The sequence below is a fragment of the Scyliorhinus torazame genome, chromosome 18 (genome assembly GCF_047496885.1).
Source record: "Scyliorhinus torazame isolate Kashiwa2021f chromosome 18, sScyTor2.1, whole genome shotgun sequence".
NCBI classification, from domain to species: domain Eukaryota; kingdom Metazoa; phylum Chordata; class Chondrichthyes; order Carcharhiniformes; family Scyliorhinidae; genus Scyliorhinus; species Scyliorhinus torazame.
In genome coordinates this window covers 74,310,075-74,335,442 of record NC_092724.1, presented here as the reverse complement: position 1 = coordinate 74,335,442, position 25,368 = coordinate 74,310,075, and the positions used below count along the sequence as shown (strand labels likewise).

The 25,368-nt window shown below is 53.9% G+C and overlaps 1 protein-coding gene across 3 annotated transcripts in view; it reads left to right on the top strand.

The window, feature by feature from the left end:
• Positions 1-25,368, top strand: part of hsh2d (hematopoietic SH2 domain containing) — a 158,650-nt gene that overhangs the window by 116,188 nt on the left and 17,094 nt on the right. For all 3 annotated transcript variants that reach the window (XM_072482909.1, XM_072482908.1, XM_072482910.1), the window contains exon 4: positions 23,522-23,687. In XM_072482909.1, coding sequence (XP_072339010.1) covers positions 23,522-23,687 — 166 coding nt within the window. The remainder of the gene's footprint in view (positions 1-23,521; positions 23,688-25,368) is intronic.

Here is a 25,368-nt window from a genome sequence, read left to right as displayed (position 1 = left end):
AGGCAACAGTGTTAGACAGGTATATGAATGCACGCCATCGGTTGCGCGTGTATTGCAGAGGTTAAGGATATGGGGGAGGGGGGATAAGGGGGATATGGGGGATATGGGGGAGGGGGATATGGGGGAGGGGGATATGGGGGAGGGGGGATATGGGGAACATGGGGGAGGGGGGATATGGGGAACATGGGGCAGGGGGGATATGGGGAATATGGGGCAGGGGGATAAGGGGGATATGGGGGACATGGGGGAGGGGGATATGGGGGACATGGGGGAGGGGGGATATGGGGAGAGGGATATGGGGACATGGGATGGGGGAGGGGGGATATGGGGAGGGGGGATATGGGGGAGGGGGGATATGGGGGATATGGGGGAGGGGGGATAGGGGGGATATGGAGGAGGGGGGATATCGGGGATATGGGGGAGGGGGGATACGGGGGAGGGGGGATATGGGGGATATGGATATCGGGCAGGGGGGGAGGCTCACCCTGGCTGCTCTGACGAGGTCGTTTACCTTCTTGTGGCACCGGGTGCCTGTCCGTGGTGTCAGGGCCAAAGCGATGACAGCCTCTGCCACCTCCCTCCACAGACGCCGGCTGTGGCGTGAGGCAACTCTGCGGCCGTGACCGGGATACAGGGCCTCCCTCCTCTGCTCCACTGCGTCCAGGAGCGCCTCCACATCCCGTGACTGGAACCTCAGGGCTGAGCGGCGGGCGGCGTTCCGGTCGGGTGTTCCGGTCGGGTGGGGGGGAGCAGCGGGTCCTTATGAGCCGTCATACACGCCGCACGGCGTGAACCACGTGAGCAAGCGCGGATCCCGTCACGTCGCTGCTAGCCCATTCCGGGCCGGAGACTTTGCGACGTTTTTGGCGGCGTGATGCAGGTCGGATTTGCGCCGTTTTTGGCGCCGATCGGCGGACTTTGCGCCAATAACGGAGAATTTCGCCCCATGTATCCAACTTTATGACAATGAAAACACTTAAGTTTTCTTATCTTTCTTCGACTATCATAAGTTTCCTTTTTAACTTGAGACAAAATCTCAATAATATCTCCGTGAACTTTGTATGCCTTGACTACTTATGAATTTCTTATTTCCCCAGTTTCTATCCTTCACAGATTAAACTGATGTTGAAAACCAGACTTTTCTTTGTGAACTAATTCAAAATCGAATTCTAGCTAATTCAAATGATTCAGGCTGTTTGTCTCTGGCAAATATAAATGTTGAACTATTGTTTGTATTATTTCTACCGTCCTCACCCCTTCAGATAAGGTTAACTGCAGCTTACCTGCCAAACCCAAAAGTTTTGTTTTAGGCATATTTTGTAAGCCAGCCCAAGTGACCTCTTCCACACCCAGGAAAATTTTGAACTGCAAGAGCCTTTTCCAGTCACTCCCAATTTACACTGTACCACCTGAAAGAACGCTCCCATTCCACACATAGAACATACAGTGCAGAAGTAGGCCATTTGGCCCATCGAGTCTACACCGCCCCACTTAAGCCCTCACTTCCACACTATCCCCGTAACCCAATAACCCCTCCTAACCTTTTTGTTTGGTCACTAAGGGCAATTTACCATGGCCAATCCACCTAACCTGCACGTCTTTGGACTGTGGGAGGAAACCGGAGCACCCGGAGGAAACCCACGCAGATACGGGGAGAACGTGCAGACTCCGCACAGACAGTGATCCAGCAAGGAATCGAACCAGGGACCCTGGCGCTGTGAAGCCACAGTGCTATCCACTTGTGCTACCATGTTGCCCCCATAGTCACTGTTTAATAATCCCAAGGCAAACAAGGAATTATAAGGCGTGATTCTTCTCTCGTTGCGCTCTCGCTCGAGCGAGACGAGGCCAGAGAATAGCGGGAGAGGTGGAAAACGAGAACCGCGCGGGTTTACGATGCAACCGGCCCACTCCCGTAGGCAAAATTGGGATTTTGCCGTAGCATGGCGAGAAACCAATTATCACCACTTAAGCCCTATTTCTTTTTTTTTAATAAACATTTTATCGAGGTACTTTTGGTATTGTCACAACAATAAAATAAACAATGTACATGAAACTATAAACATAGTGCAAAAGCCGTCTCCCTTCCTTACAGGTCCCACCTTTATTAACCCCGTACTCTAAGCTAAACTAACCCCCCCCCCCTTCTGCAGACGATTAATTTTCCGCGAAGAAGTCGACGAACAGTTGCCACCTCCGGGCGAACCCTAACATCGACCCTCTCAAGGCGAACTTGATTTCTCCAAACAGAGAAAGCTAGCCATGTCCGATAGCCAGGTCTCCGACTTCGGGGGCTTTGAATCCCTCCAAGCTAATAGTATCCGTCTCCGGGCTACCAGGGAAGCAAAGGCCCGAACGTCTGCCTCTTTCTCCTCCTGGATTCCTGGGTCTTCCGACACCCCGAAAACCGCCACCTCTGGACTCAGTGCCACCCTTGTTTTTAACACTGTGGACATGACACCTGCAAACCCCTGCCAAAATCCCCTAAGCTTCGGGCATGTCCAGAACATGTGGATATGGTTCGCTGGTCCTCCCGCACATTTTGGACACCTGTCTTCCACCCCAAAGAATCTGCTCATCCGGCCCACTGTCATGTGAGCCCGATGAACAACCTTGAATTGTATCAGGCTGAGCCTGGCACATGTTGCGGACGCATTGACTCTACTCAACGCGTCCGCCCAAAGACCATCCTCTATCTCTCCTCCCAGCTCCTCCTCCCACTTGCGCTTCAGCTCCTCGGTCTGCGTCTCCTCTGACCCCATAAATTCCTTGTAAATGTCAGAGACGCTCCCTTCTCCACCCACCCTCTGGAAACTACCCTGTCCTGAATCCCCCTTAGCAGTAGGAGTGGGAAGGTTGACACCTGCAGATACCTGAATTTGTTTCCCCTCCCAACCCAAACTTCTCCTCCAGCGCCCTCATACTGGGAACGCTCCCCTCTATAAACACATCCCCATCCTCTCAATTCCTGCTCTCTGCCATATCCGGAACCTCCCCCATCCATGCTTCCTGGGGCAAACCGGTGATTATTGCAGATTGGGGACCAGACCGATGCTCCCTCTGCTCCCACATGTCTCCTCATGTCAACCCCACGGTGGAGTACCGTGCCGGCGGGAATGGCAGAGGCGCAGTTACCAATGCCCCAGACTGGTGCCCTTGCATGAAGCCGCCTCCATACGCTCCCATGCCGACCTCTCCCCCACCACCCACTTCCTGTTCATGGTTATTTTCGCCGCCCAGTAATAGTTACTAATATTTGGCAGCGCCAGCCCGCCCTCTCCTCGACTCCACTCAAGCATTACCTTCCTTACCCGCGGGGTCTTGCCCGCCCAAACAAAGCCAGTGATCACTTTGTTGACCCGTTTAAAAAAGGACTGCGGAATAAAAGTGGGGAGACACTGAAATACAAACAGGAATCTCGGGCGGACCGTCATCTTCACCGTCTACACCCTCCCAGCCAGTGACAACGGAAGCGCGTCCCATCTCCGAAAATCGTCCTTCATTTGGTCTACCAGTCGGGCCAGATTTAATTTATGCAGCCGGTCCCATTCCCGCGCCACTTGAATGCCTGGGTACCTTAAGCTTCCCCCTGCTATTCTAAACGGCAGCTCCCCCAATCACCCCTCCTGTCCCCTTGCCTGCACCGCAAACATCTCACTTTCCCCCATATTTAGCTTATACCCCAAAAACCGGCCAAATTCCCTTAGAATCCTCATGATTTCTTTCATCCCCTCTATTGGGTCCGATACATACAGAAGCAGGTCGTCTGCATAGAGCGAGACTCTGTGCTCCACCGCCCCCTGGACCAGCCCCTTCCAGCCCCTTGAGGCTCTCAGAGCAATTGCCAACGGTTCTATAGCTGGTGCGAACAATAATGGGGAGAGGGGGCATCCCTGTCTCGTACCCTGGTGCAGTCTAAAATAGTCCGATGTTGTCCTATTCATCCGTACGCTTGCCATAGGATCCTGATACAGCAACCTGACCCAGTCAATAAAGGCCCGCCCAAATCCGAACCGTCCCAGTACCTCCCACAGATAATCCCATTCTACCCGTTCAAAAGCCTTTTCTGCTTCCATTGCAATCACTACCTCGACCTCCCTCCCTTCCGGGGGCATCATGATCACGTTTAACAACCTTCTTACATTGGCCACCAACTGCCTACCCTTAACAAACCCCGTCTGGTTCTTCCCAATAACGTCCGGAACACAATCCTCAATCTTGGAGGACAAAATTTTGGCCAGCAATTTGGTATCCACATTCAACAAGGATATCGGCCTGTAGGACCCACACAGCTCCGGGTTCTTGTCCCGCTTCAGAATCAGCGAAATCGTGGCCTGTGACATCGTCGGGGGCAGCACCCCTCTTTCCCTTGCCTCATTGAACAGCCTCATCAACAACGGCCCCCAAATCCCAGAGAACATTTTATAAACTCCATTGGGTACCCGTCCGGCCCCGGGGCTTTACCCGACTGCATGGCCTTCAGACCCTCCACTCTCTCTTCCAACCCAATCGGGGACCCCAGCCCTTCTACCAGCTCCCCGTCCACCTTTGGGAAATTCAGCCCCTCCAAGAAGTGCCTCATCCCCTCCGGCCCCGTCAGGGGTTCCGACCTATACAGCCTACTGTAGAAATCCCTAAATGTCTTATTCACCCCTGCTGAATCTCCAACCAGGTTCCCATCTCCGTCATTTACTTTCCCTATCTCCCTGGCTGCCTCCCTCTTTCTAAACTCCTGTGCAAGCATTCTGTTGGCCTTCCCTCCATACTCATAGATCGCCCCCCTCGCCTTTCTCAGCTGCTCCACCGCCCTCCCTGTGGTTAACAAGCCGAACTCCACCTGTAGCCTCCGCCGTTCCCTTAAAAGCCCTGCCTCTGGGGTCTCCGCATACCTCCTATCAATCTGTAGTATCTCCTTTACCAGTCGGTCTGGCTCTGCCCTGTCCACCTTCTCCCTATGGGCCCGTATCAAGATCAGCTCCCCTCTGACCACCGCCTTCAGTGCTTCCCAGACCACCACTGCCGAAATTTCCCCCGTGTCGTTGACCTGCAGGTAGTTCTGATTACATTTCCTCAGCCACTCGCACACCCCTTCGTCAGCCAAAAGTCCCACATCTAACCTCCAGTGCGGGCGCTGGTTACTGTCTTTACTAACCTGCAGGTCAACCCAGTGCGGTGCATGGTCTGAGATTGTGATCACCGAGTACCCCGTGTCCACCACCTCTGCTGGCACCCTGTCCGTTTTCGAGCTTGACCGGTCCAAGCCAGGGTCAATAACTGTGTTGAAGTCCCCTCCCATGACCAACCTGTGCGAGTCCAGGTCCGGTATCTTCCCCAGCATCCTCATTATAAACTCCACATCATCCCAATATGGCGCAAACACATTTACTAATACCACCTGCACCCCCTCCAGTTTCCCACTGACCATAATGTACCAACCTCCCACATCCGAAACTATTCTACCCGCCTCAAACACTACCCGCTTATTGATCAGGATCGCGACCCCTCTAGTCTTTGAGTCTAGTCCCGAGTGAAAGACCTGACTGACCCAGCATTTCCTCAATCTAATCTGGTCAGTTACTCTAAGGTGCGTCTCCTGCAACATTACCACGTCCGCCTTCAGTCTCCTAAGATGCGCGAACACACGTGCCCTCTTGACCGGCCCATTTAACCCTCAAACATTCCAGGTGATCAGCCTAGTTGGGGGGGCTCATTGCCCCCCCCTATGCCGATCAGCCATCCCCTTTTTTGGGCCCGCCTCCAGGCCATGCTTTGCGCCTCCACTGGTCCGTCCCCAGGCAGCCTCCACCCCCAACCTCCTCTCTGTCCCTTAGCTCAAGTCCCTCCCTCGCCAGCAGAACATTTACCCTCCTCCCCCCTAGTAACAACACTCTGTAACCAAACCCTTTTAATAAACCAAACATATGCACCCCCCCCCCCCCCCCCACTGCGCTTCCATGAACTAGCCCGCCTAGCTAGCTTGGTGGCCCCCATCCCTGGCGCCGGATAGTCTCCCACCTATTGTTTCCTCCCCACCCTCCCCCCGCTCATACAAACATACTCCAACATCAAACAATCCCCACACAATTGCCCGACAGAAAAACACCAAAATCTAAACAAGCACACCTCCATCCCCCAACAGTGCAAATGAAAACCTTAACTCACTCAGCTATACCGCTGGTCCCAAATCAATGCAAAAGGCATTACAAACAGCTTCCACAAAACAAAAAATGAGAAACTTTTTTAAAAAAAGAATAGAAAAAAGCCCAACCCAAAACCGTTGCAGCAAAGTTCAAAAGACCTCAGTCCACCACCAGTCCTTTCCTTTTCGCGAAGTCCAGCACGCCCTCAGGCGACTCGAAATAAAAGTGCTGTTCCTTGTGCGTGACCCAGAGACAGGCCGGATACAATAGTCCGAACTTCACCTTTTTCTTAAAAAGAATCGACCTAATCTGGTTGAAGCCTGTTCTTCTCCTGGCCACCTCCACATTCAGGTCTTGGTAAACCCGCTGGATACTGTTGTCCCATTTACAGCTCCGTGTCTGCTTGGCCCACTGTAGAATGCGTTCCTTATTCAAGTACCTGTGGAATCTCACCACCATTGCCCTCGGGGGCGTCACCCATTCGCGTCTTCCTTGCGAGTGCTCTGTGAGCCCTGTCCACCTCCAAGGGCTGGGAGAATGCCCCATCCCCCAGCAGCTTCTCAAACATACCCGCTATGTATGCCCCAGCGTCCGTTCCTTCGGACCCCTCCGCGAGCCCAACGATTCTCAAGTTCTGCCGGCGGGACCTAGTCTCTAGGTCCTCCACCTTCTCCAGGAGCTTCTTCTGCTGGTCTTTCAGCATCCCCACCTCCAACTCCACCGCAGTTTGATATTCCTCCTGCTCAGCCAACGCCTTCTCTACCTTCTGGATCGCCCGATCTTGGGCATCCAATCTAAACTCCAGCCGTTCAATTGACTCTTTTATCGGGACCAAGCAGTCCCGTTTCTGCTTAGCAAAGCTTTCCTGAATAACTTGCATCAGCTGCTTCAACCAGAGGTCCAGTCCTCTGCCATGCTGTCTCCCGCTGCAGCTTCAGCCCAAGCCTTCTCTGTCTTTCTCTTTCTGCTTTACGAACACTTCTAGTCCTTCTCTCCATGCACCGATCTGGGAATTCAGTACACAATTGCCTCTGTCATCAGTTTTACAATTCAAGTCCGGTAGAAAATCGGGGGAAAAGGTCCAAAAGTCCGACCAGAGCGGGAGCCACCAAATGTGTGATTTACTCCTTCATAGCCGCCACCGGAAGTCCCTTAAGACCTATTTCTATGCAATTAATTAAAAAAATATATATATACATTTAGTGTACCCAAATCATTTTTTCCAATTAAGGGGCAATTTTGCATGGCCAATCCACTTAGCCTGCATCTCTTTAGATTGTGGGGGTGAAACCCATGGAAACACGGGGAGAATGTGCAAACTCCACACGGACAATGATCCAGAGCCGCGATCGAACCTGGGACCTCGGTGCCGTGAGGCAGCAGTGCTAACCACTGTGCCACCGTGCTGCCCTTTTCCATACAATTGATTCAAGTCACCCTATATCCAACAGCCTCCTGTGATTCAGCCGCCTCCCCAGCAAGTGATCATGCTGGTGCCGATTAGTACTCCTTTTGAAAAACGTGTACCTGGCGGATGAGCTGTTGCGGGGAGCCGAGGAGGTGAGCAGCCATCTTCGCTCACAGGCAATGAGCGGAGACATTGAGGGCATCATTAGCCACATGCATGGTTCACAGTGCTGGAGGGGTGTCGTTTATGAAGACAGGGTTGGGGTGAAGGGAGGGGTTGTGAAGGGTGGGGTCAGGGGGCAGATGGAGGGTTGGGGGAGGGGTGGGGGGGGCGCTGATCGCATTGGGTGGGAAGGTTCCAGGAGGGGGTGGGGTGGTTGTGTCAATTCACCTGTGTTTACCGGTGTAGGTTGTCTTGCGACACAGAAGGCCAGTCCTCCTGGTCACACTGCCCGAGCTTACGGCTGCGACCACTTCATCCCAGGCGGCACTGGCTGCCCTGTGGCTCACCCTCCAGGACCCTCGGGGGAACAGTACATTCCTCCTGGCCTCCGCCGCATTTAGGTACTTCCTCAGGTTAGCATTTCTGAATCGTGCGGCTGGTCGGCTGGCGGGAGCAGTCCCATCAAATTGGCTGGCGAGTCTTCATTTGCTGTATGAAGTCCATGGGGCCTCGTTACATGGACTAATTAATGTTGAATTGAGTTGCCAGCCTCAGCGGGCAGAGTGCTGGATAGCTCGCAGCAGTTCCCGCTCGCTACCACTTAGAAATCTTTCCAGAGAATCATGCCCGTTGTTTTAAATCCCAGTCAAGAACCCCCAATTTTATTTTGATCCCAGAGCAGAACCCAACTGTGGCTAGGATATGAGACAGAAACCCAAATATTTTATTTTAATTGTGTAAGACTGTGATGAAAGAATATCTCGCGCCAGGAGTGATTTAATCAAAAATTGGAATTTGGTATATTAGAACCAACTTTATTCCTCACACAGTATTAAAGTATCTTTAACATCACATAAGAAGGTAACTTACAATTACCCTTAAACAATGCTAGTCAATACAGTGACACAATAACACTTGATTGCTATTTTGACTCATAACAAAACCATCTCAGATTCCAATTCACGTTTAAATAGTTAGCACTCAGAAATACTTACTATATAGAGATGTCCGGAATACTCCACTTTGAGAAGGGGAAATCTTTTAAGACTGCTTGAAGAAAGAGTCCTGGCACCCTGTCAGAATAATGCAAAATCTCTGGCTGTATTTCTTCAGGAACCTTCTCAGCTCCCCTCTCAAAAACTAACTCTGAAAACCTCAACACCTGACTGCTTCAACCCCTGGCTCCCCAATTCACTACATTATCTCAATAAACTGAGCACACTGTCTCTAATTAACTACTCCGCAGGGAACCCTCTTAATTCCGTAACAGCCTCCCCGAACAGGCGCTGGAATGTGGCGACTAGGGGCTTTTCACAGTAACTTCATTTGAAGCCTACTTGTGACAATAAGCGATTTTCATTTCATTTCATGTAAACAAACATCCATTAGCCCAAACGTTTATGATGCTTTAATTGCACCTCTGGCTCCCAAAAAGCCAAGCTGTCTTGCAAACCAGGATTCTTAAAAACATGATTGCAGCAGTCATACACACACTAACCCAGGCTTTTAACCCTTACTACACCAAATACATATTGTACAATATATCTGAAATTCCTTCATTCATCACAAATTAGATAGGGAGAAACCAGTTTCTCTGCTGGAGGTAGATCAGAACAATGAATTAAAATTAAAGCCAGATTTTTCAGAGGTGAGGTCAGGAAGATTAGTGGGAATATGGAACTCTCCCAAAATGGACATGCAGTTGGGGGACAATTAGAAACTTCCAAAACTGAGACTGATAGATTTTTTATGAGTAAGGGTGTTGAAGATTACAGAATCAAGGCTGGTAGATGAAATTACCATCCAGATTAGCTTGCATCTGATTGAATGGTGATAAAAATAGCGTTGTGCCACTTCCTGCCCCCCTGCTCAATTTGAAGCTTGTTAGATTGTTGAAACCTCTTCCTGTGTGACCTTTCACCCTCCAGTTCTCTGCCCTCCACATGCAGAATTTATGTAAAAATGCTTTAAAGAATTCTATTTCAAAGAGTTTTGGAGCATTTGGGCAGCACGGTAGCACAAGTTGATAGCATTGTGGCAGCACAGCACCAGGGTCCCAGGCTCGATTCCCGGCTTGGGTCACTGTCTATGCGGAGTTTGCACGTTCTCGCCGTGTGTGCGTGGGTTTCCTCCGGGTGCTCCGGTTTCCTCCCACAGTCCAAAGACGTGCAGGTTAGGTGGATTGGCCATGCTAAATTGCCCTGAGTGACCAAAAAATGTTAGGAGGGGTTATTGGGTTGCGGGGATAGGGTGAAAGTGAGGGCTGAAATGGGTCAGTGCAGATTCGATGGGCTGAATGGCCTCCTTCTGCACTATAAATTTTATGATATTCTATGTCTATGTGGTGAATGTGAAATGTATCACATTAATTTGAGTTGTTTATTTCTTTATCAGGAAAAATAAATATTTAACTTAATATCAGAGTAATAGAGCAAATTCTGGAAGGGGGATAGGGTTGGGGGAGGGGTTGAGGTAGGGTGCTCTTTCAGAGGGGCAGTGCAGACTCAATGGGTCAAATGGCCTCCTAGAAAAACAAAATAAAATCTTCTCAGATTATGGAGAAATAAGCATGGGAAGATGGAGAAAAGATTCCTCGCATCTGCCTGTTCAACAACAGTTCTAACTTGGTGGTTACATCAAAGGGTTACCCCATAGTTACCATGACAACTAACCCAACTCTGAGGTTTTTTCTTCATTCAGAGGATGTGGGTGTCGTTGGAAAGGTCAACATTTGTTGTCCAAATTAGTTGCCTTTGAGAAGGTGAGGGCGAGTTGCCTTCTTGGACTACTGCAGAACCTGAGATGCAGGTACACCCACTGTGCTGTTAGGGAGGGAATTCCAGGATTTTGACCCAGTGTCAGTGAAGGAACGATGATATATTTCCAATCAGGGTGGTGGGTGACTTGAAGAGTGTTATGTTTTAAGGGGTTTTGCTTTTACTCACAGTAGAGGCAAAGAATAACCAGGTTACCACACCTTAGGTTACTCATTATTACAGAGGTGTTGCTTGCTCACAGTCGAAGACAGAGGATCGGGAAAATCTTCCAAGTCCCTCTAATGTTGTCACCACATTATCATGTGACACACTACACAGAGGACATTGGTTACAACCCCCCCTTTACTCCTGTAGAGTGACAACAAATATTTTTTTAAATTAAAATTTAAAAAAAAAAAATTTAGAGTACCCAGTTAATTCTTTCCAATAAAGGGGCAATTTAGCGTGGCCAATCCACCTACCCTGCACATGTTTGGGTTGTGGGGGCGAAACCCACACAGACACGGGGAGAATGTGCAAACTCCACTCAGCCAGTGACCAGAGCCAGGATAGAACCTGGGACCTCGCCGCCGTGAGGAAACAGGGCTAACCCACTGCACCACCGTGTTGCCCTGAGTGACAACAAATATTAACAAACTTTTACTCCTGGTGAACAGTGATTATTTAACCAAGTATCATTGTTATACAGTCGTATGGATGTACATGTGTACAAGAGTTTTTTAGGTGGACACCGCTTGGCAGAATCCATCGTTCAGGAGTCTTTGTTTTCACACTCCCGATAATCTGTTCCACACTTGGCTCAGACATATTTGGCTGGATTCTCCGATTTTCAGGCTGTGTACTGTCGCCGGTGTGGGAATGGTGGCATTTTACGACCGAAAAGTCGGCGCAAAACGGCCACCGATCCTCCGTTTGGTGGGGGGGCTAGCAGGCAGGCAGCGTAGAGCACCCGGCTCTAGCTGCCGATACAGCCGGAGACTTGCCGGGTCCGTGGCCGCGCATGCGCACGGCGGCGGCCTGCAGCGGCCGCGGCCTGCCAAATAGTGCCCCCACTTAGGCCAGGCTTGTGATCCCTGGACCACCCCCCAGCCCCTGCCAAAGTCCCCCCTGTCTGCGGATCGGCTCTCCCCCGAATGTGGCAGCGCTGGACTGAGTCCACAGCCGCCACGCCGAGTTCCCGACAAATAATAGCATTAGAGACCCACGCCATCGGGAACACGGCCGGTCGGGGTGGCAGCATCGGGGGGAGGGCCTCAGGTAACGCGAAAGCGGCGCCGCCCCCGATTTGGCCGTGAACGAGGATTCTCCGGCCGATCGGCGAACGCGATTTCAGCATTAGCAACCAGAGAATCCCGCCCATTGTCTGATAAGGTTGGCTCTTTTTCAACTTCTATAGATGCTGTTGGTTCAACTATTGTAGAATCTGAATTCCACTCAGTCGTGATTCTAGAATCATAGAATCATAGAATTTACAGAGCAGAAAGAGGCCATTCGGCCCATCGAGTCTGCACCGGCTGTTGGAAAGAGCACCCTACCCAAGGTCAACACCTCCACCCTATCCCCATAACCCAGTAACCCCTCCCAACAATAAGGGCAATTTTGGACACTAAGGGCAATTTATCATGGTCAATCCACCTAACCTGCACATCTTTGGACTGTGGGAGGAAACCGGAGCACCCGGAGGAAACCCACGCACACACGGGGCGAATGTGCAGACTCCGCACAGAGATTTTCAGGTCCAGTGGTTTCCAAACCTTGAGGGCTGGATCCTCTGTTCCTGAGACTAAGTATTGACACTGGGGCAGGATTTGTGGTCTTGCACGGCAGCAGAACTGGCGCTGCACCTGTTGACAGCGCCTGTCAAGGGGATAGCATTGGTGCCACGTGGAACACAATTGATTCCAATGAGAAATGGTGCGGGTTTCTCTGATTTTGTGATTGACACTCATGAGGTTGACAAGCTGCAGCCACATGTACACACTTCACTCTCCAGACACACCGTCACAGCCAACAGGATGCCAGCGAGGAGAGCGGCTACAAGATTCACAGACACCGAGCTGGAGACCCTCCTGGATGCAGTGGAGGAGAGGCTGGAGACCCTGTACCCCTGGTCCTGAAAGGAGGCTACCTGCTGGTGCCGTTCGCCATGCCTGGGTGCAGGTGACAGAAGCCGTCAGCACAGTGGGCAACACCATCTGGACTGGCCAGCAATGCAGGAAGAAACTGCACTATCTCCTCAGGGTGGCCAGGGTGAGTAGGCAGCACTGTGCCCCTGGCACCAACCCCCGTCCCACACACCCATTACCCCCCCCCCCCCCCCCCCCTGCACCCGGAGGACGACCGAACCCCCAACCTCGCCACATGCTGGTACCCATACCTGCTGCCATGACCAGGTGCCCTGGCCACTGAGGCCACCAGCTACCCACACCCTGGGCTGCATGCAGAGGACTGTCTAACACGGTCGTTTTCTGTTCCCCCCCCCCCCCCGCCCTCCCAGGAGAAGGCCGTCCATAACCACCGGGAGCGGGAGAAGGGAGGAGGGGGCCCGCCAGACCTGCGGCCCCTCACCGTGGCTGAGCAGAAGGCACTGGACCTGGTCGGCAGACCAGAAGAAAGTCGCCGAGGTGGAGGTCGACTACGGGTGAGGAACTGAGACTCCAAATGAGTTGCGGTTCCCCATGGCATGTGTGTCAACCCCTCCCCCAACAACACTCACACCATCCTCACCCTCACACTAACCTCACCCCCATCCTCGCCCCCACACTATCCTCACCCCCACCCTCACCCCCATCCTCGCCCACACCATCCTCACCCCCATCCTCACCCCCACACCATCCTCACCCCCACACCATCCTCACCCTCACACTAACCTCACCCCCATCCTCACCCCCATCCTCCCCCACACCATCCTCACCCCCATCCTCACCCCCACACCATCCTCACCCCCACACCATCCTCACCCCCACATCATCCTCACCCCCACATCATCCTCACCCCGACACCATTCTCACCCTCACCCTCACTCCCATCCTCACCCCCACACCATCCTCACCCTCACACTAACCTCACCCCCATCCTCGCCCCCACACTATCCTCACCCCAATCCTCACCCCCACACCATCCTCACCCTCACACTAACCTCACCCCCACCCTCACCCCCATCCTCACCCCCACACCATCCTCGCCCCCACACTATCCTCACCCCCATCCTCCCCCACACCATCCTCAACCCCACACTATCCTCACCTTCACCCTCACCCCCACATCACCCTCACCCCCACATCACCCTCACCCCCACACCATCCTCACCCCCACACCATCCTCACCCCCACACCATCCTCACCCCCACATCACCCTCACCCCCACACCATCCTCACCCGCACACCATCCTCACCCCCACACCATCCTCACCCTCACACTAACCTCACCCCCATCCTCGCCCCCACACTATCCTCACCCCAATCCTCAGCCCACACCATCCTCACCCCCACACCATCCTCACCCTCACACTAACCTCACCCCCACCCTCACCCCCATCCTTACCCCCACACCATCCTCGCCCCCACACTACCCTCACCCCCATCCTCCCCCACACCATCCTCAACCCCACACTATCCTCACCTTCACCCTCACCCCCACATCACCCTCACCCCCACATCACCCTCACCCCCACACCATCCTCACCCCCACACCATCCTCACCCCCACACCATCCTCACCCCCACATCACCCTCACCCCCACACCATCCTCACCCGCACACCATCCTCACCCCCACACCATCCTCACCCCCACACCATCCTCACCCCCACATCACCCTCACCCCCACACCATCCTCACTCGCACACCATCCTCACCCCCACACCATCCTCACCCCCACACCATCCTCACCCCCACACTATCCTCACCCCCATCCTCAACCCCACATCACCCTCACCCCCACACCATCCTCACCCCCACACTATCCTCACCCCATCCTCACCCCCATCCTCACCCCCACACCATCCTCACCCCCACACTATCCTCATCCTCACCCTCACCCCCACATCACCCTCACCCCCACACCATCCTCACCCCCACCCTCACCCACATCCTCACCCTCACACTATCCTCACCCCCATCCTCACCCTCACACTATCCTCACCCCCACCCTCACCCCCATCCTCACCCCCACACCATCCTCGCCCCCACACCATCCTCGCCCCCACACCATCCTCACCCACACACCATCCTCAACCCCATCCTCACCCTCACACTATCCTCACCCCCACCCTCGCCCCCACACCATCCTCGCCCCACACAATCCTCACCCCCACCCTCACCCACATCCTCACCCTCACACTATCCTCACCCCCATCCTCACCCTCACACTATCCTCTTCCCCACCCTCACCCCCATCCTCACCCCCACACCATCCTCGCCCCCACACCATCCTCACCCCCACATCATCCTCACCCCCACACCATCCTCACCCTCACCCTCACTCCCATCCTCACCCGCACACTATCCTCACCCTCACCCCCATCCTCACACCCACACCATCCTCACCCCCACACCATCCTCACCCCCACACTATCCTCACCCCCACCCTCGCCCCCACACCATCCTCGCCCCACACAATCCTCACCCCCACCCTCACCCACATCCTCACCCTCACACTATCCTCACCCCCATCCTCACCCTCACACTATCCTCTCCCCCACCCTCACCCCCATCCTCACCCCCACACCATCCTCGCCCCCACACCATCCTCACCCCCACATCATCCTCACCCCCACACCATCCTCACCCTCACCCTCACTCCCATCCTCACCCGCACACTATCCTCACCCTCACCCCCATCCTCACACCCACACCATCCTCACCCCCACACCATCCTCACCCCCACACTATCCTCACCCCCACATCACCCTCACCCCCACACCATCCTCGCCCCACACTATCCTCACCCCCATCCTCACCCCCACATCGCTCTCACCCCCACACCATCCTCACCCCCAAACTATCCTCACCCCCACACTATCCTCACCCTCACCCTCACCCCCACATCACCCTCACCCCCACACCATCCTCACCCGCACACCATCCTCACCCCCACACTATCCTCACCCTCACCCTCACCCCCACATCACCCTCATCCCACACCATCCTCACCTCCACACTATCCTCACCCTCACCCCCACATCGCCCTCACCCCCACACCATCCTCACCCGCACACCATCCTCACCCCAACCCTCACCCCCATCCTCACCCCCACACCATCCTCACCCCCACACCCTCCTCATCCCCATCCTCACCCCCACACCATCCTCACCTCCATCCTCACCCCCATCCTCACCCCCACACCATCCTCACCCCCATCCTCACCCCCATCCTCACCCCCACACCATCCTCGCTCTCACACTATCCTCACCCCCACACCATCCTCACCCCCACCCTCACCCCCATCCTCACCCCCACACCATCCTCGCCCCCACAATATCCTCACTCCCATCTTCACCCCACATCACCCTCACCCGCACACCATCCTCACCCCCACACTATCCTCACCCCCACCCACACCCCCATCCTCACCCCCACACTATCCTCACCCCCACGCCATCCTCACCCCCACCCTCACCCCCATCCTCACCCCCACACCATCCTCATCCCCACACTAACCTCACCCCCACCCTCGCCCCCATCCTCACTCCCACACCACCCTCACCCCCATATCACCCACACCCTCCCCACTCCCCTCACTGCCATCCTCACCCCACCCTCACCCCCACACCACTCCCAGACCCCCGGCTCGCGGTCTAATCATGCGTCTTGTCTTGTGTCTTGCAAGACCTTTTGGTGATGCGGCGGGTCCTTCTGGTGTACCCCGTCCCCAGCCACAGCTGGAGCCCCCCGTGAGCCGAGCAGCAACGAGAGCAGCTCGGGCACCAGTTCTCAACAAAAGACCCAAGACACCCTGCAGCTCGAGTCTGGGGATGACACTGCTTTCCGTCACTGCTGTCACCATAACCACCATAACCCTCCACCGTCCCAGAGACACTCACCGCGGGTTGGGCACTTTAGTGAAGAAGGACCTGGGACACTCTCTGGGCTCACCACACAGCTGCTGCGGTACAGCAGGTGGAGGGAGGAACTCGAGAGGGGGCGGACGGAGGGAGGGCAGGCCAGCCATGCAGGGACTAACTGCCATCCAGACGGGTTTCAGGCTTCTGGAACAAACAGTCCCATCTATCGTGGATGACTACATGAGGGGTTTCATAGAATTTACAGTGCAGAAGGAGGCCATTCGGCCCATCGAGTCTGCACCGGCTCCTGGAAAGAGCACCCCACCCAAAGTCAACACCTCCACCCTATCCCCATAACCCAGTAACCCCACCCAACACCAAGGGCAATTTTGGACACTAAGGGCAATTTATCATGGCCAATCCACCTAACCTGCACATCTTTGGACTGTGGGAGGAAACCGGAGCACCCGGAGGAAACCCACGCAGACACGGGGAGGATGTGCAGACTCCGCACAGACAGTGACCCAAGCCAGAATCGAACCTGGGACCCTGGAGCTGTGAAGCAATTGTGCTATCCACCATGCTACCGTGCTGCCCGTATTGTTGTCGGTGAGCATCCAGTATCTGAAGGTGCAGTTGGAGGAGTCTAACCGTGTGCAGCAGCAGGAGGTGGTGCTGACCATGCGTGCCACCCAGGACAACACCGTACGGGTGGCGTCTGTGGTGGAGGCATTGGGGGTGAGAGATGCGTTATGTCAAAGGCCTGGGGCATTCTGTGCAGGCGCCGTACGAGGCCCGGGCCAGGGTTACCCCCTCATAGGCAGCCATGCACAAGAGCCACCTGGATATTGCAGCAGCGCTCCTGAGCGTAGCCCAGTCACAGCAGGCCATGTGACTTCGGGACCACGCAAAGCCTCATGCGGCATCTCCTCGGCACCTCCTCCTCCTCGGCCTGTTGGGTGGCTGGCTCAAACATCCCGGGCAGCATCCTGGTCCTCTGGGCATGCTCCACTGCTGCACGCTCCGTTGCTGCAGCTTCCTCCTCGAGCAGCACCAGCTCGTACAGCTGCACGGCATCCCCATGGCTGCGGCGACCAGCAGGAAGGTCACCATTGCTGGTTGTATTCCAATATCCATTGTCTGCAGGGGGGGGGTGAAAGGCCGACATGTTAGCATGGTGCGTACACCCGTGCCCAACCAGGTCCAACGGGCTACACAGTATCCTCGGTTGGCACTGTTGACCCTGCTCCCTCATGACCCTCTTCCCCACCCCTGCACACCTGGCCCTGTCGGTGCCCAGCACTGCGGGGACTCTGGAGGCCGTCCCTGCAGCCAGGGGCACTGTCAGCTGGCATTGCCCTTGCCAGCTGTATGCTCTGCCGTCCCCGCCCGGCACCCCGTAGGGGCTACAATGGGCGTTGTCCTCAGGTGGGCCGCCTGATGACCCGCCGGCAGGTGGTGGCCGATTGGGTGGTGGGGGCTATGATGGAGGGTCGGTGCATGGGTGGGGGGTTGGGGGCACCCATACGGCCGGTGGCACTCTGCTGAACAGGGGCCACCTGGTCAGTGGGGTGCGCTGTAAGATGGCTGCCTTGCAGGCTGCGGTAATGGCAGTCCATGACTGAATACCTCCCCAGTTCCATAGGGGGGTCACCTGGGCCACATGGCATGTTCCCCCATCATCCCCCCCCCCCCAGGCCCTGGCAGGGCCCCCCCTATCCCTGCCAGCCCGGCCAGTGTCCGGCCTGGAAGCCCAAAGTCGCTCCTCTCCATGTCCTACCTCCTTTATCTCCCTCATCAACCACAATGACGGTTTCATGATTTTTAAATGCACAAATGAACAGCATCCATCGGAGGTGGAGAATCGCGGAGGTCCCGGAAAATACCGGGTCGGGCCCGTTAATTATATACAAATAGCATTTAATGTGTGAGCATTCTGGAACGTACTGACGCCGCTGTCGAGGCTCCAAAGAATTGCGATTTGGCTCAAATCGACACTCGTCGTAATTTTGACGTCGGAATCAATTCTCCGCCCAATCGCCTTCTCAGAATTTGGCTTCAGCCGACAGAGAATCCCGCCCCTGGTGTCCAATGTTGGCCTTTCAGATTCCGACTCTGCAAATTTTCTTTTTAAGGTGAGGATTTGATCGGTGCGTCTCTTCCAAACTCTCTCATCGTAGGTTTGCACCGTATACAAATTAGGCCCGGCCTCTGCGAGTGTTATGATAGGCAGTCACGTCTCATTTGAAGAGTCGTTTCTCACTAAAACACTTTCTCCTTTATCAATACTTCTTGGTTTCAGTCCATTCCTGGTGAGTGACTTGGTTTTGTTGTTGTCGCTCTACAGTGGTAGGAAGGTCAGGCGATAACAGCAAATCAAACTTAGTTCTCAGCTTCCTAATTAAAACAATATTGCCGGCGCGCTTTGCGTTGTCACATAGGCAGTGTTTCTAAAATAAGAAACTTGTTTACTCTCTCAGCTAACGGTCCTTCGTCCCTTAACGGCATTCTTCAGTGACTTTGATGTTCCATCAATTGATGACAGACGAGGAGTCGGGAGAAAAACTGTGGCTTTAATCAGCTTAAAGACACCTGCTGGCAGCCGGTCCCAGAATGAGGGCAGGGCTGGAGGTTGGCCACCGACCTGATAAAGGCCTTGTCCCGAGTACTGTATCGTCTGCTCCTAGTGCCGACGGGCTTACAGTCCGGGGTGAGGTTAGCGAAGAGCAGGGGTGGGGCGACTTTAAGGGTCGAGAGGCTACAGACGGTGAGGGGGGCAGGGGTCCATCGAACTCCAGGGTAAGACTTTCGAGGTGGCACTGGAAATCGAGCCCCAGTAGCACGGCAGCGCAGAATTGTGGGAGGACGTAGAGTTTGAAACCTTTGAACTCAACGCCCCGGACCGTAACGGTTGCAACACAGTACCCACGGACTTCCACAGAATGAGATTCGGAAGCCAGGGAGATTTTCTGGGTCACGGGTAAGATTGGGAGGGAGCAGCGCTGTACCGTATCTGGGTGAATAAAACCCTCTGTGCCCCCGGAGTCGAACAGGCAGGTTGTCTCGTGACCGTTGATCCGGACTGGCATCATGGATTTGGCGAGGTGATGATGTCGAGACTGGTCGAGGGTGATGGAGGCGATCTTCGGAAGGTGGGCGGGCCGATCGGATGAGCAGGGGTTCCGAGTGGCGGCAGGGCAAATCAAAGATGGCGGCCCCCGCGGGTCGCATGTGGCAGGTGGCGTCGAAGATGGCAGCCAAGATGGCGGCCCCCGCGGGTCGCATGTGACGGGTAGCGTCGAAGATGGCGGCAAAGATGGCGGCCCCCACGGGTTGCACGTGGCGGGTGGTGTTGAAGAAGGCAGCCCCCACAAGTTACACGCAGCGCTGCTGGGCTTACAAACAGGTCGGACCTGGCAGACTTTAGAGAAGTGGCCCTTCTTACCGCACCTGTTGCAGATCACGCTCCTCGTTGGGTAGCATTGCCTGGGGTGCTTACCCTGGCCACAGAAGTAGCATTTAGGGCCTCTGGGATTGGCAGTTTGCTGCGCGGCACAGGCTTGCGGCGCACCCGGGTCCACGAGGTGTAGGCATCCAAGTTGCGGAAGGCCACCTCTAATGAGTCCGAAATCCGTACTGTTTCTTGGAGATCAAGTGTACCCCCTTCCAGTAGGCGCTGGCGGATGTAATTCGATTTTATGCCAGCGACATAGGCGTCCCGGATCAGCAATTTGGTGTGCTTGACAGCCGATACCGCTTTACAACTGTAGTTCTGGCCGAGTTCCCACAATGCGCGCAGAAATTCAGCTTGCGATTCTCCGGGGCGCTATCGCCTTGTGGCAAGGAGATGCCGAGCATACACCTCGTTGACTCCCTTAACATACTGCCCCTTCAACAGCGTAATCACATCCTCGTACGAGTCAGCAGCCCTGATGATAAGGAATACTTGCGGGCTCACCCGGAAGTTGAGGATTCGCAGCTTGTGGGTTTCGGCAACGGCGGTCGCGGAGGACTCGGCATATGATTCCAAGCAGCGTAGCCAGTGTTCGAACATAATAGTGGCGTCGGCTGCTTGGGGGTCCAGCTCCAGGCGATCAGGTTTATGCGATGGATCCATCTGAAAATTTTAAGCTGATTAAATTGATGTACCATCAATTGACGACAGACGAGGAGTCGGGAGAAAAACTGTGGCTTTAATCAGCTAAAAGACACCTGCTGGCAGCCGGTCCCAGGATGAGGGCAGGGCTGGAGGTTAGCTACCTTTATACTTGAGCCCGAGGGAAGGAGCCACAGGCGGAGCCAGCAGAGACCAGGCATCTAACAATACAACAGTACAATACAATACAATACAGTGATTTACCACAACTGTAACAGCCGCTCCGCCAATCCGCTGATGGAAAGATGATAAGGCACAAGGCACAGTTTTTAGATGTTGTTTGCCAATGTTTTGAAAATACTCCATAAACTCCTTTGCTGTGAACTGTGTCCCGTTATCGCTGACTCGTTATTCAGGTTTCGCCAAACCGCACAAATACTTCATTCAGTCTTTCGATTATCATTTCAGTTGTTGTGGACTTCATTAACATTCATGAACGGGAATAAATCTATCCCCGGTTTTGGGCAGGTTTAGCGTGTTGGTTCTTGATGTTTGCAGCGCCGAGAAATACCTGTCATTAAATGGCCCTTTGCCGTCTTTTGTGGCCTTGGCGGGTTTCTCTCCACTGAGGCCGCACAAATCATTTCCTGCTGGACTCTTTGGAGATCGGAGCGCCATTTTGGAAGGCTGACACGTTTCAGGCCCCTCCCCCCACCGTTCCCAACTCCCCCCTATACCCCCAACATCAGGGAGAACCCCGGGAACACCCCTCACCCCTTCCACCAGGTAAGGACCCCCCCCGGGCCCGACCCCTGGCAGTGCCAACCTGGCACCCTGACACTGGCACCTGGGTACAATGGCAGTGCCCCTGCCAGCTTGGTAGTGCCACTGTCACACCCTGGCAGTGCCATGGTGACATTGTCTGGATGACACTACCAGGGTTCCAGGCTGGCAGTGCCAAAGTGCCCGGGTGCCAGAGGGAATCTCCGGGTGCCCCTCTTTCCCTGTCCCTGACCACCCGGGATCTCTAATGCCCTGAGAGACACCTCCCCAGTTCCATTATGACTGGTCCACGTTTCTGGAAAACAGTACTAAATGCCGCCCTGGCGAAGACGGGACTTTGTCTCCCCAAAGACTGGGCAATGGTCAATCCTACCGATACTGTCAGAGACAGATGCATCTGCGGCAGGAAGGTTGCTGAGGAGAAGTTCAATGTCAGGGAGCTAAGACCTCACTCTTTATATATATATATATATATATATCATCATTGCTGATTTAGGCACTTTTAAAAAATGGACAAAGACTTACTAACGACGAAAGCCATGATTGGCCAGGACCCAGACAAAAGGATCTTTGTGCCATTCAGAGAAGCTGCCGCCTCGTCATCTCTGAAGAGTCACTAACAACCTGGTAAACTGCAGAGGACCAACTTCCAAATTAATTATACAAAGGCCATTTGCATTTCTTAAGCCCAGTATGCTGGGACAAAGTATCTTAAAACCTCTTTCGAAATTCTTAATGGTTGGAACATTAACAATCTCGAAAATCCAGACTAAGGAATGTGCACCCTCTGCCTCTAACATCAAATACAATTTTCACTCTTGTTGGTTCCCTCATCTCCGACCAGAGGTCCAGTCTAGCAGATATGGCCTAGAGGAGTCAGCAGTGGTATTACTGAGTCACTCTCAGTGATGGAAATTAAAGTCCCCGCCCAGAGTGCATTCTGCGCCCTTGGCACTACCAGCGTTGTTTCAACTTGGGAGTACTGATTGGAGGCTGGGGGGTTGATGGGGATGCAAGGAGGTGATAATCAGCACAAGGTTTCCTTGCTCATGTTTCACCTGAAGCCATGAGACTTTATGGGCCTAGAATTGATGTTGAAGACTTCCAGACCAAGTCCCTCCAGACTGTACCTGCTGTCTCCTCTGCTGGGTCTGTTCTGCCAGTGAGACAGGACATACCCAGGGATGGTGATAGTGGTGTCTGGGACATTAGGCGGGATTCTCTGACCCACCCGCCGGGTCGGAGAATCGCCGGGGGTCGGCGTGAATCCCGCCTCCGCCGTCCTCCGAATTCTCCGGCCCCCCAAAAGTCACCCCGGCGTGAATCGCGCCGCCCGCCTCGGAGAATGGCGGGGACCGGCGCGACTCAATGGGCCCCGGGGCCGCCCGATTTCTCCGGGCCGCGATGGGCCGAAGTCCCGCCCATTTAACGAGGGTCCCACCGGCGTAAATCAAGGTTGGCCCCTACCGGCGGGACCCAGCTCCGTGGGTGGCCTCCGGGGTTCTCGGGAGGGCACGGGGGATCTGGCCACAAGCAATATGGGGCCCACTCTATTCCTCGGCATCGGCCGCTGTGGCCCTCCGCGATGGCTGATGCGGAGACGAGCCCTCCCGCGCATGCGCCGGAATGATGCCAGCACACGCTGGTGCTCCCGCGCATGCGGCAACTCGCGCCGGCCGGCGGAGGCCCTTCGGTGCCGGTTGGCGTGGCGCCAAGCCCCTTCCCCACCGGCCGGCGGGGCGCAAACCATTCCGGGGCGGGCCTAGCCCCTGAAGCTCCCCACCTTTGTGGTGGCCCGACGCCGGAGTGGTTCACGCCACTCCGTCCCGCCAGGAGCCCCCGCCCCGCCGGGTAGGGGAGAATCCTGCCCATTATCTATAAGGTATGATTCTGTGAGTAAGACTATGTCAGGCTGTTGCTTGACTAGTCGGTGAGGTAGCTCTCCCAAATTTTGTCACAAGCCTCCAGATGTTAGTCTGGAGGAATTTGCAGGGTCGACAGTGCTGGTCTTGCCGTTGTTGTTTCTGGTGCTGAGGTAGATTGGAGTGGTCGGAGTATTCCTCTCTATTGGTTCATGTTTAAATTATTTGCTCTGAATTTAACAATCGTGGATAAAAAATGAATTCTGTTTATTTTCTATGTCTTATTCTAGAGGATTAGACCGATGCCGTCACTTCATCGTTGATGGAACGACTGGTGATCAGTATAACATTGCAGGAGAGGGAATTTTCCACAATACACTGCAGGATTTGGTGACATTCCACAGACACATTCCTATTGTCCCCTTCAATGAATGTCTGACTATACCTTGTGGACAGGTAGGGATTTCAGGGTGATTAAATATATTTTGTAACAACTACCTGTCAAAATGATGGCATTTAATCACAATTCTGGTTCTAGTCAATGAAACACTTCATTGGAAAAAAGCTATATCTGACTGCAGAGATGTTAGCACAGCAGTATTGTCACTGGATTGCTAAACCAGAGACCTCGAGTAATGTTCTCACACTCTCTCTCACAGTGACAGTCTTTCACACTCTCTTTCACACTGACAGTGACAGTCTCTCACACTTGCTGTCGCACTGGCGCAGTGACAGTCTCTAACACTCACTGTCACACTGGCACAGTTACAGACTCTCACACTTTCTTACACACTGACACAGTGACAGACTCTCACACTTGCTGCCACACTGACACAGTGACAGGCTTTCAAACTCTCTTTCACACTCTCTCACAGTGAGTCTTTGACACTCACTGTCACACTGACAGAGTGACAGACTCTCACACTTGCTGCCACACTGACACAGTGTCAGACTCTCACACTCCCTTTCACACTCTCTCTCACAGTGACAGTCTTTTACACTCACTGTCACATTGAAACAGTGACAGTCTCACACACTCTCTTTCTCACTGATACAGCAAAAGTCTCTCACACTCTCTTTGACACTGACACAGTTACAGACTCTCACACTCACTGTCACATTGAAACAGTGACAGACTCACACACTCTCTTTCTCACTGATACAGCAAAAGTCTCTCACACTCTCTTTGACACTGACACAGTTACAGACTCTCACACTCGCTTTCACACTGACACAGTGACAGACTCACACTTTCTTACACACTGGCACAGTGACAGTCACTCACACTCACTGTCACACTGACACAGTTACAGACTCTCACACTTTCTTACACACTGACACAGTGACAGTCTCTCACATTCTCTCTCACACTGACATAGTGACAGTCTCTCACACTTGCTGTCACACTGAGACAGTGACAGTCTCTCACACTCTCTTTCACACTGACACATTGACAGCCTCTCACACTTGCTGTCACACTGACACAGTGACAGACTCACACTTGCTGTCGCACTGGCGCAGTGACAGACTGTCACACTTGCTGTCACACTGACACAGTGGCAGTCTCTCACACTCTCTTTCACACTGACACAGTGACAGACTCACACAATTGCTGCCACACTGACACAGTGACTGTCTTTTTCACTCTCTTTCACACTGAGATGGTGACAGTCTCTCACACTTGCTGCCAAACTGACTCAGTGACAGTCTCTCACACTTGCTGTCACACTGATGCAGTGACAGACTCTTGCACTCGCTGTCGCACTGACGAAGTGACAGTCTCTCACACTTGCTGTCACACTGACACAGTGACAGACTCACACTTGCTGTCGCACTGATGCTGTGACAGTCTCTGACAGTCTCTTTCATACTGACACAGTGACAATCTCTCACACTCGCTGTCACACTGACACAGTGACAGTCTATCACACTCTCTTTCACACTGACACATTGACTGTCTCTCACACATGCTGTAACACTGACACAGTGACAGACTCTCACACTTGTTGTCACACTGACAGAGTGACAGTCTCACACTTGCTGTCGCACTGACGCAGTGACAGTCTCTCACACTCTCTTTCACACTGACACAGTGACAATCTCTCACACTCGCTGTCACACTGACACAGTGAGTCTC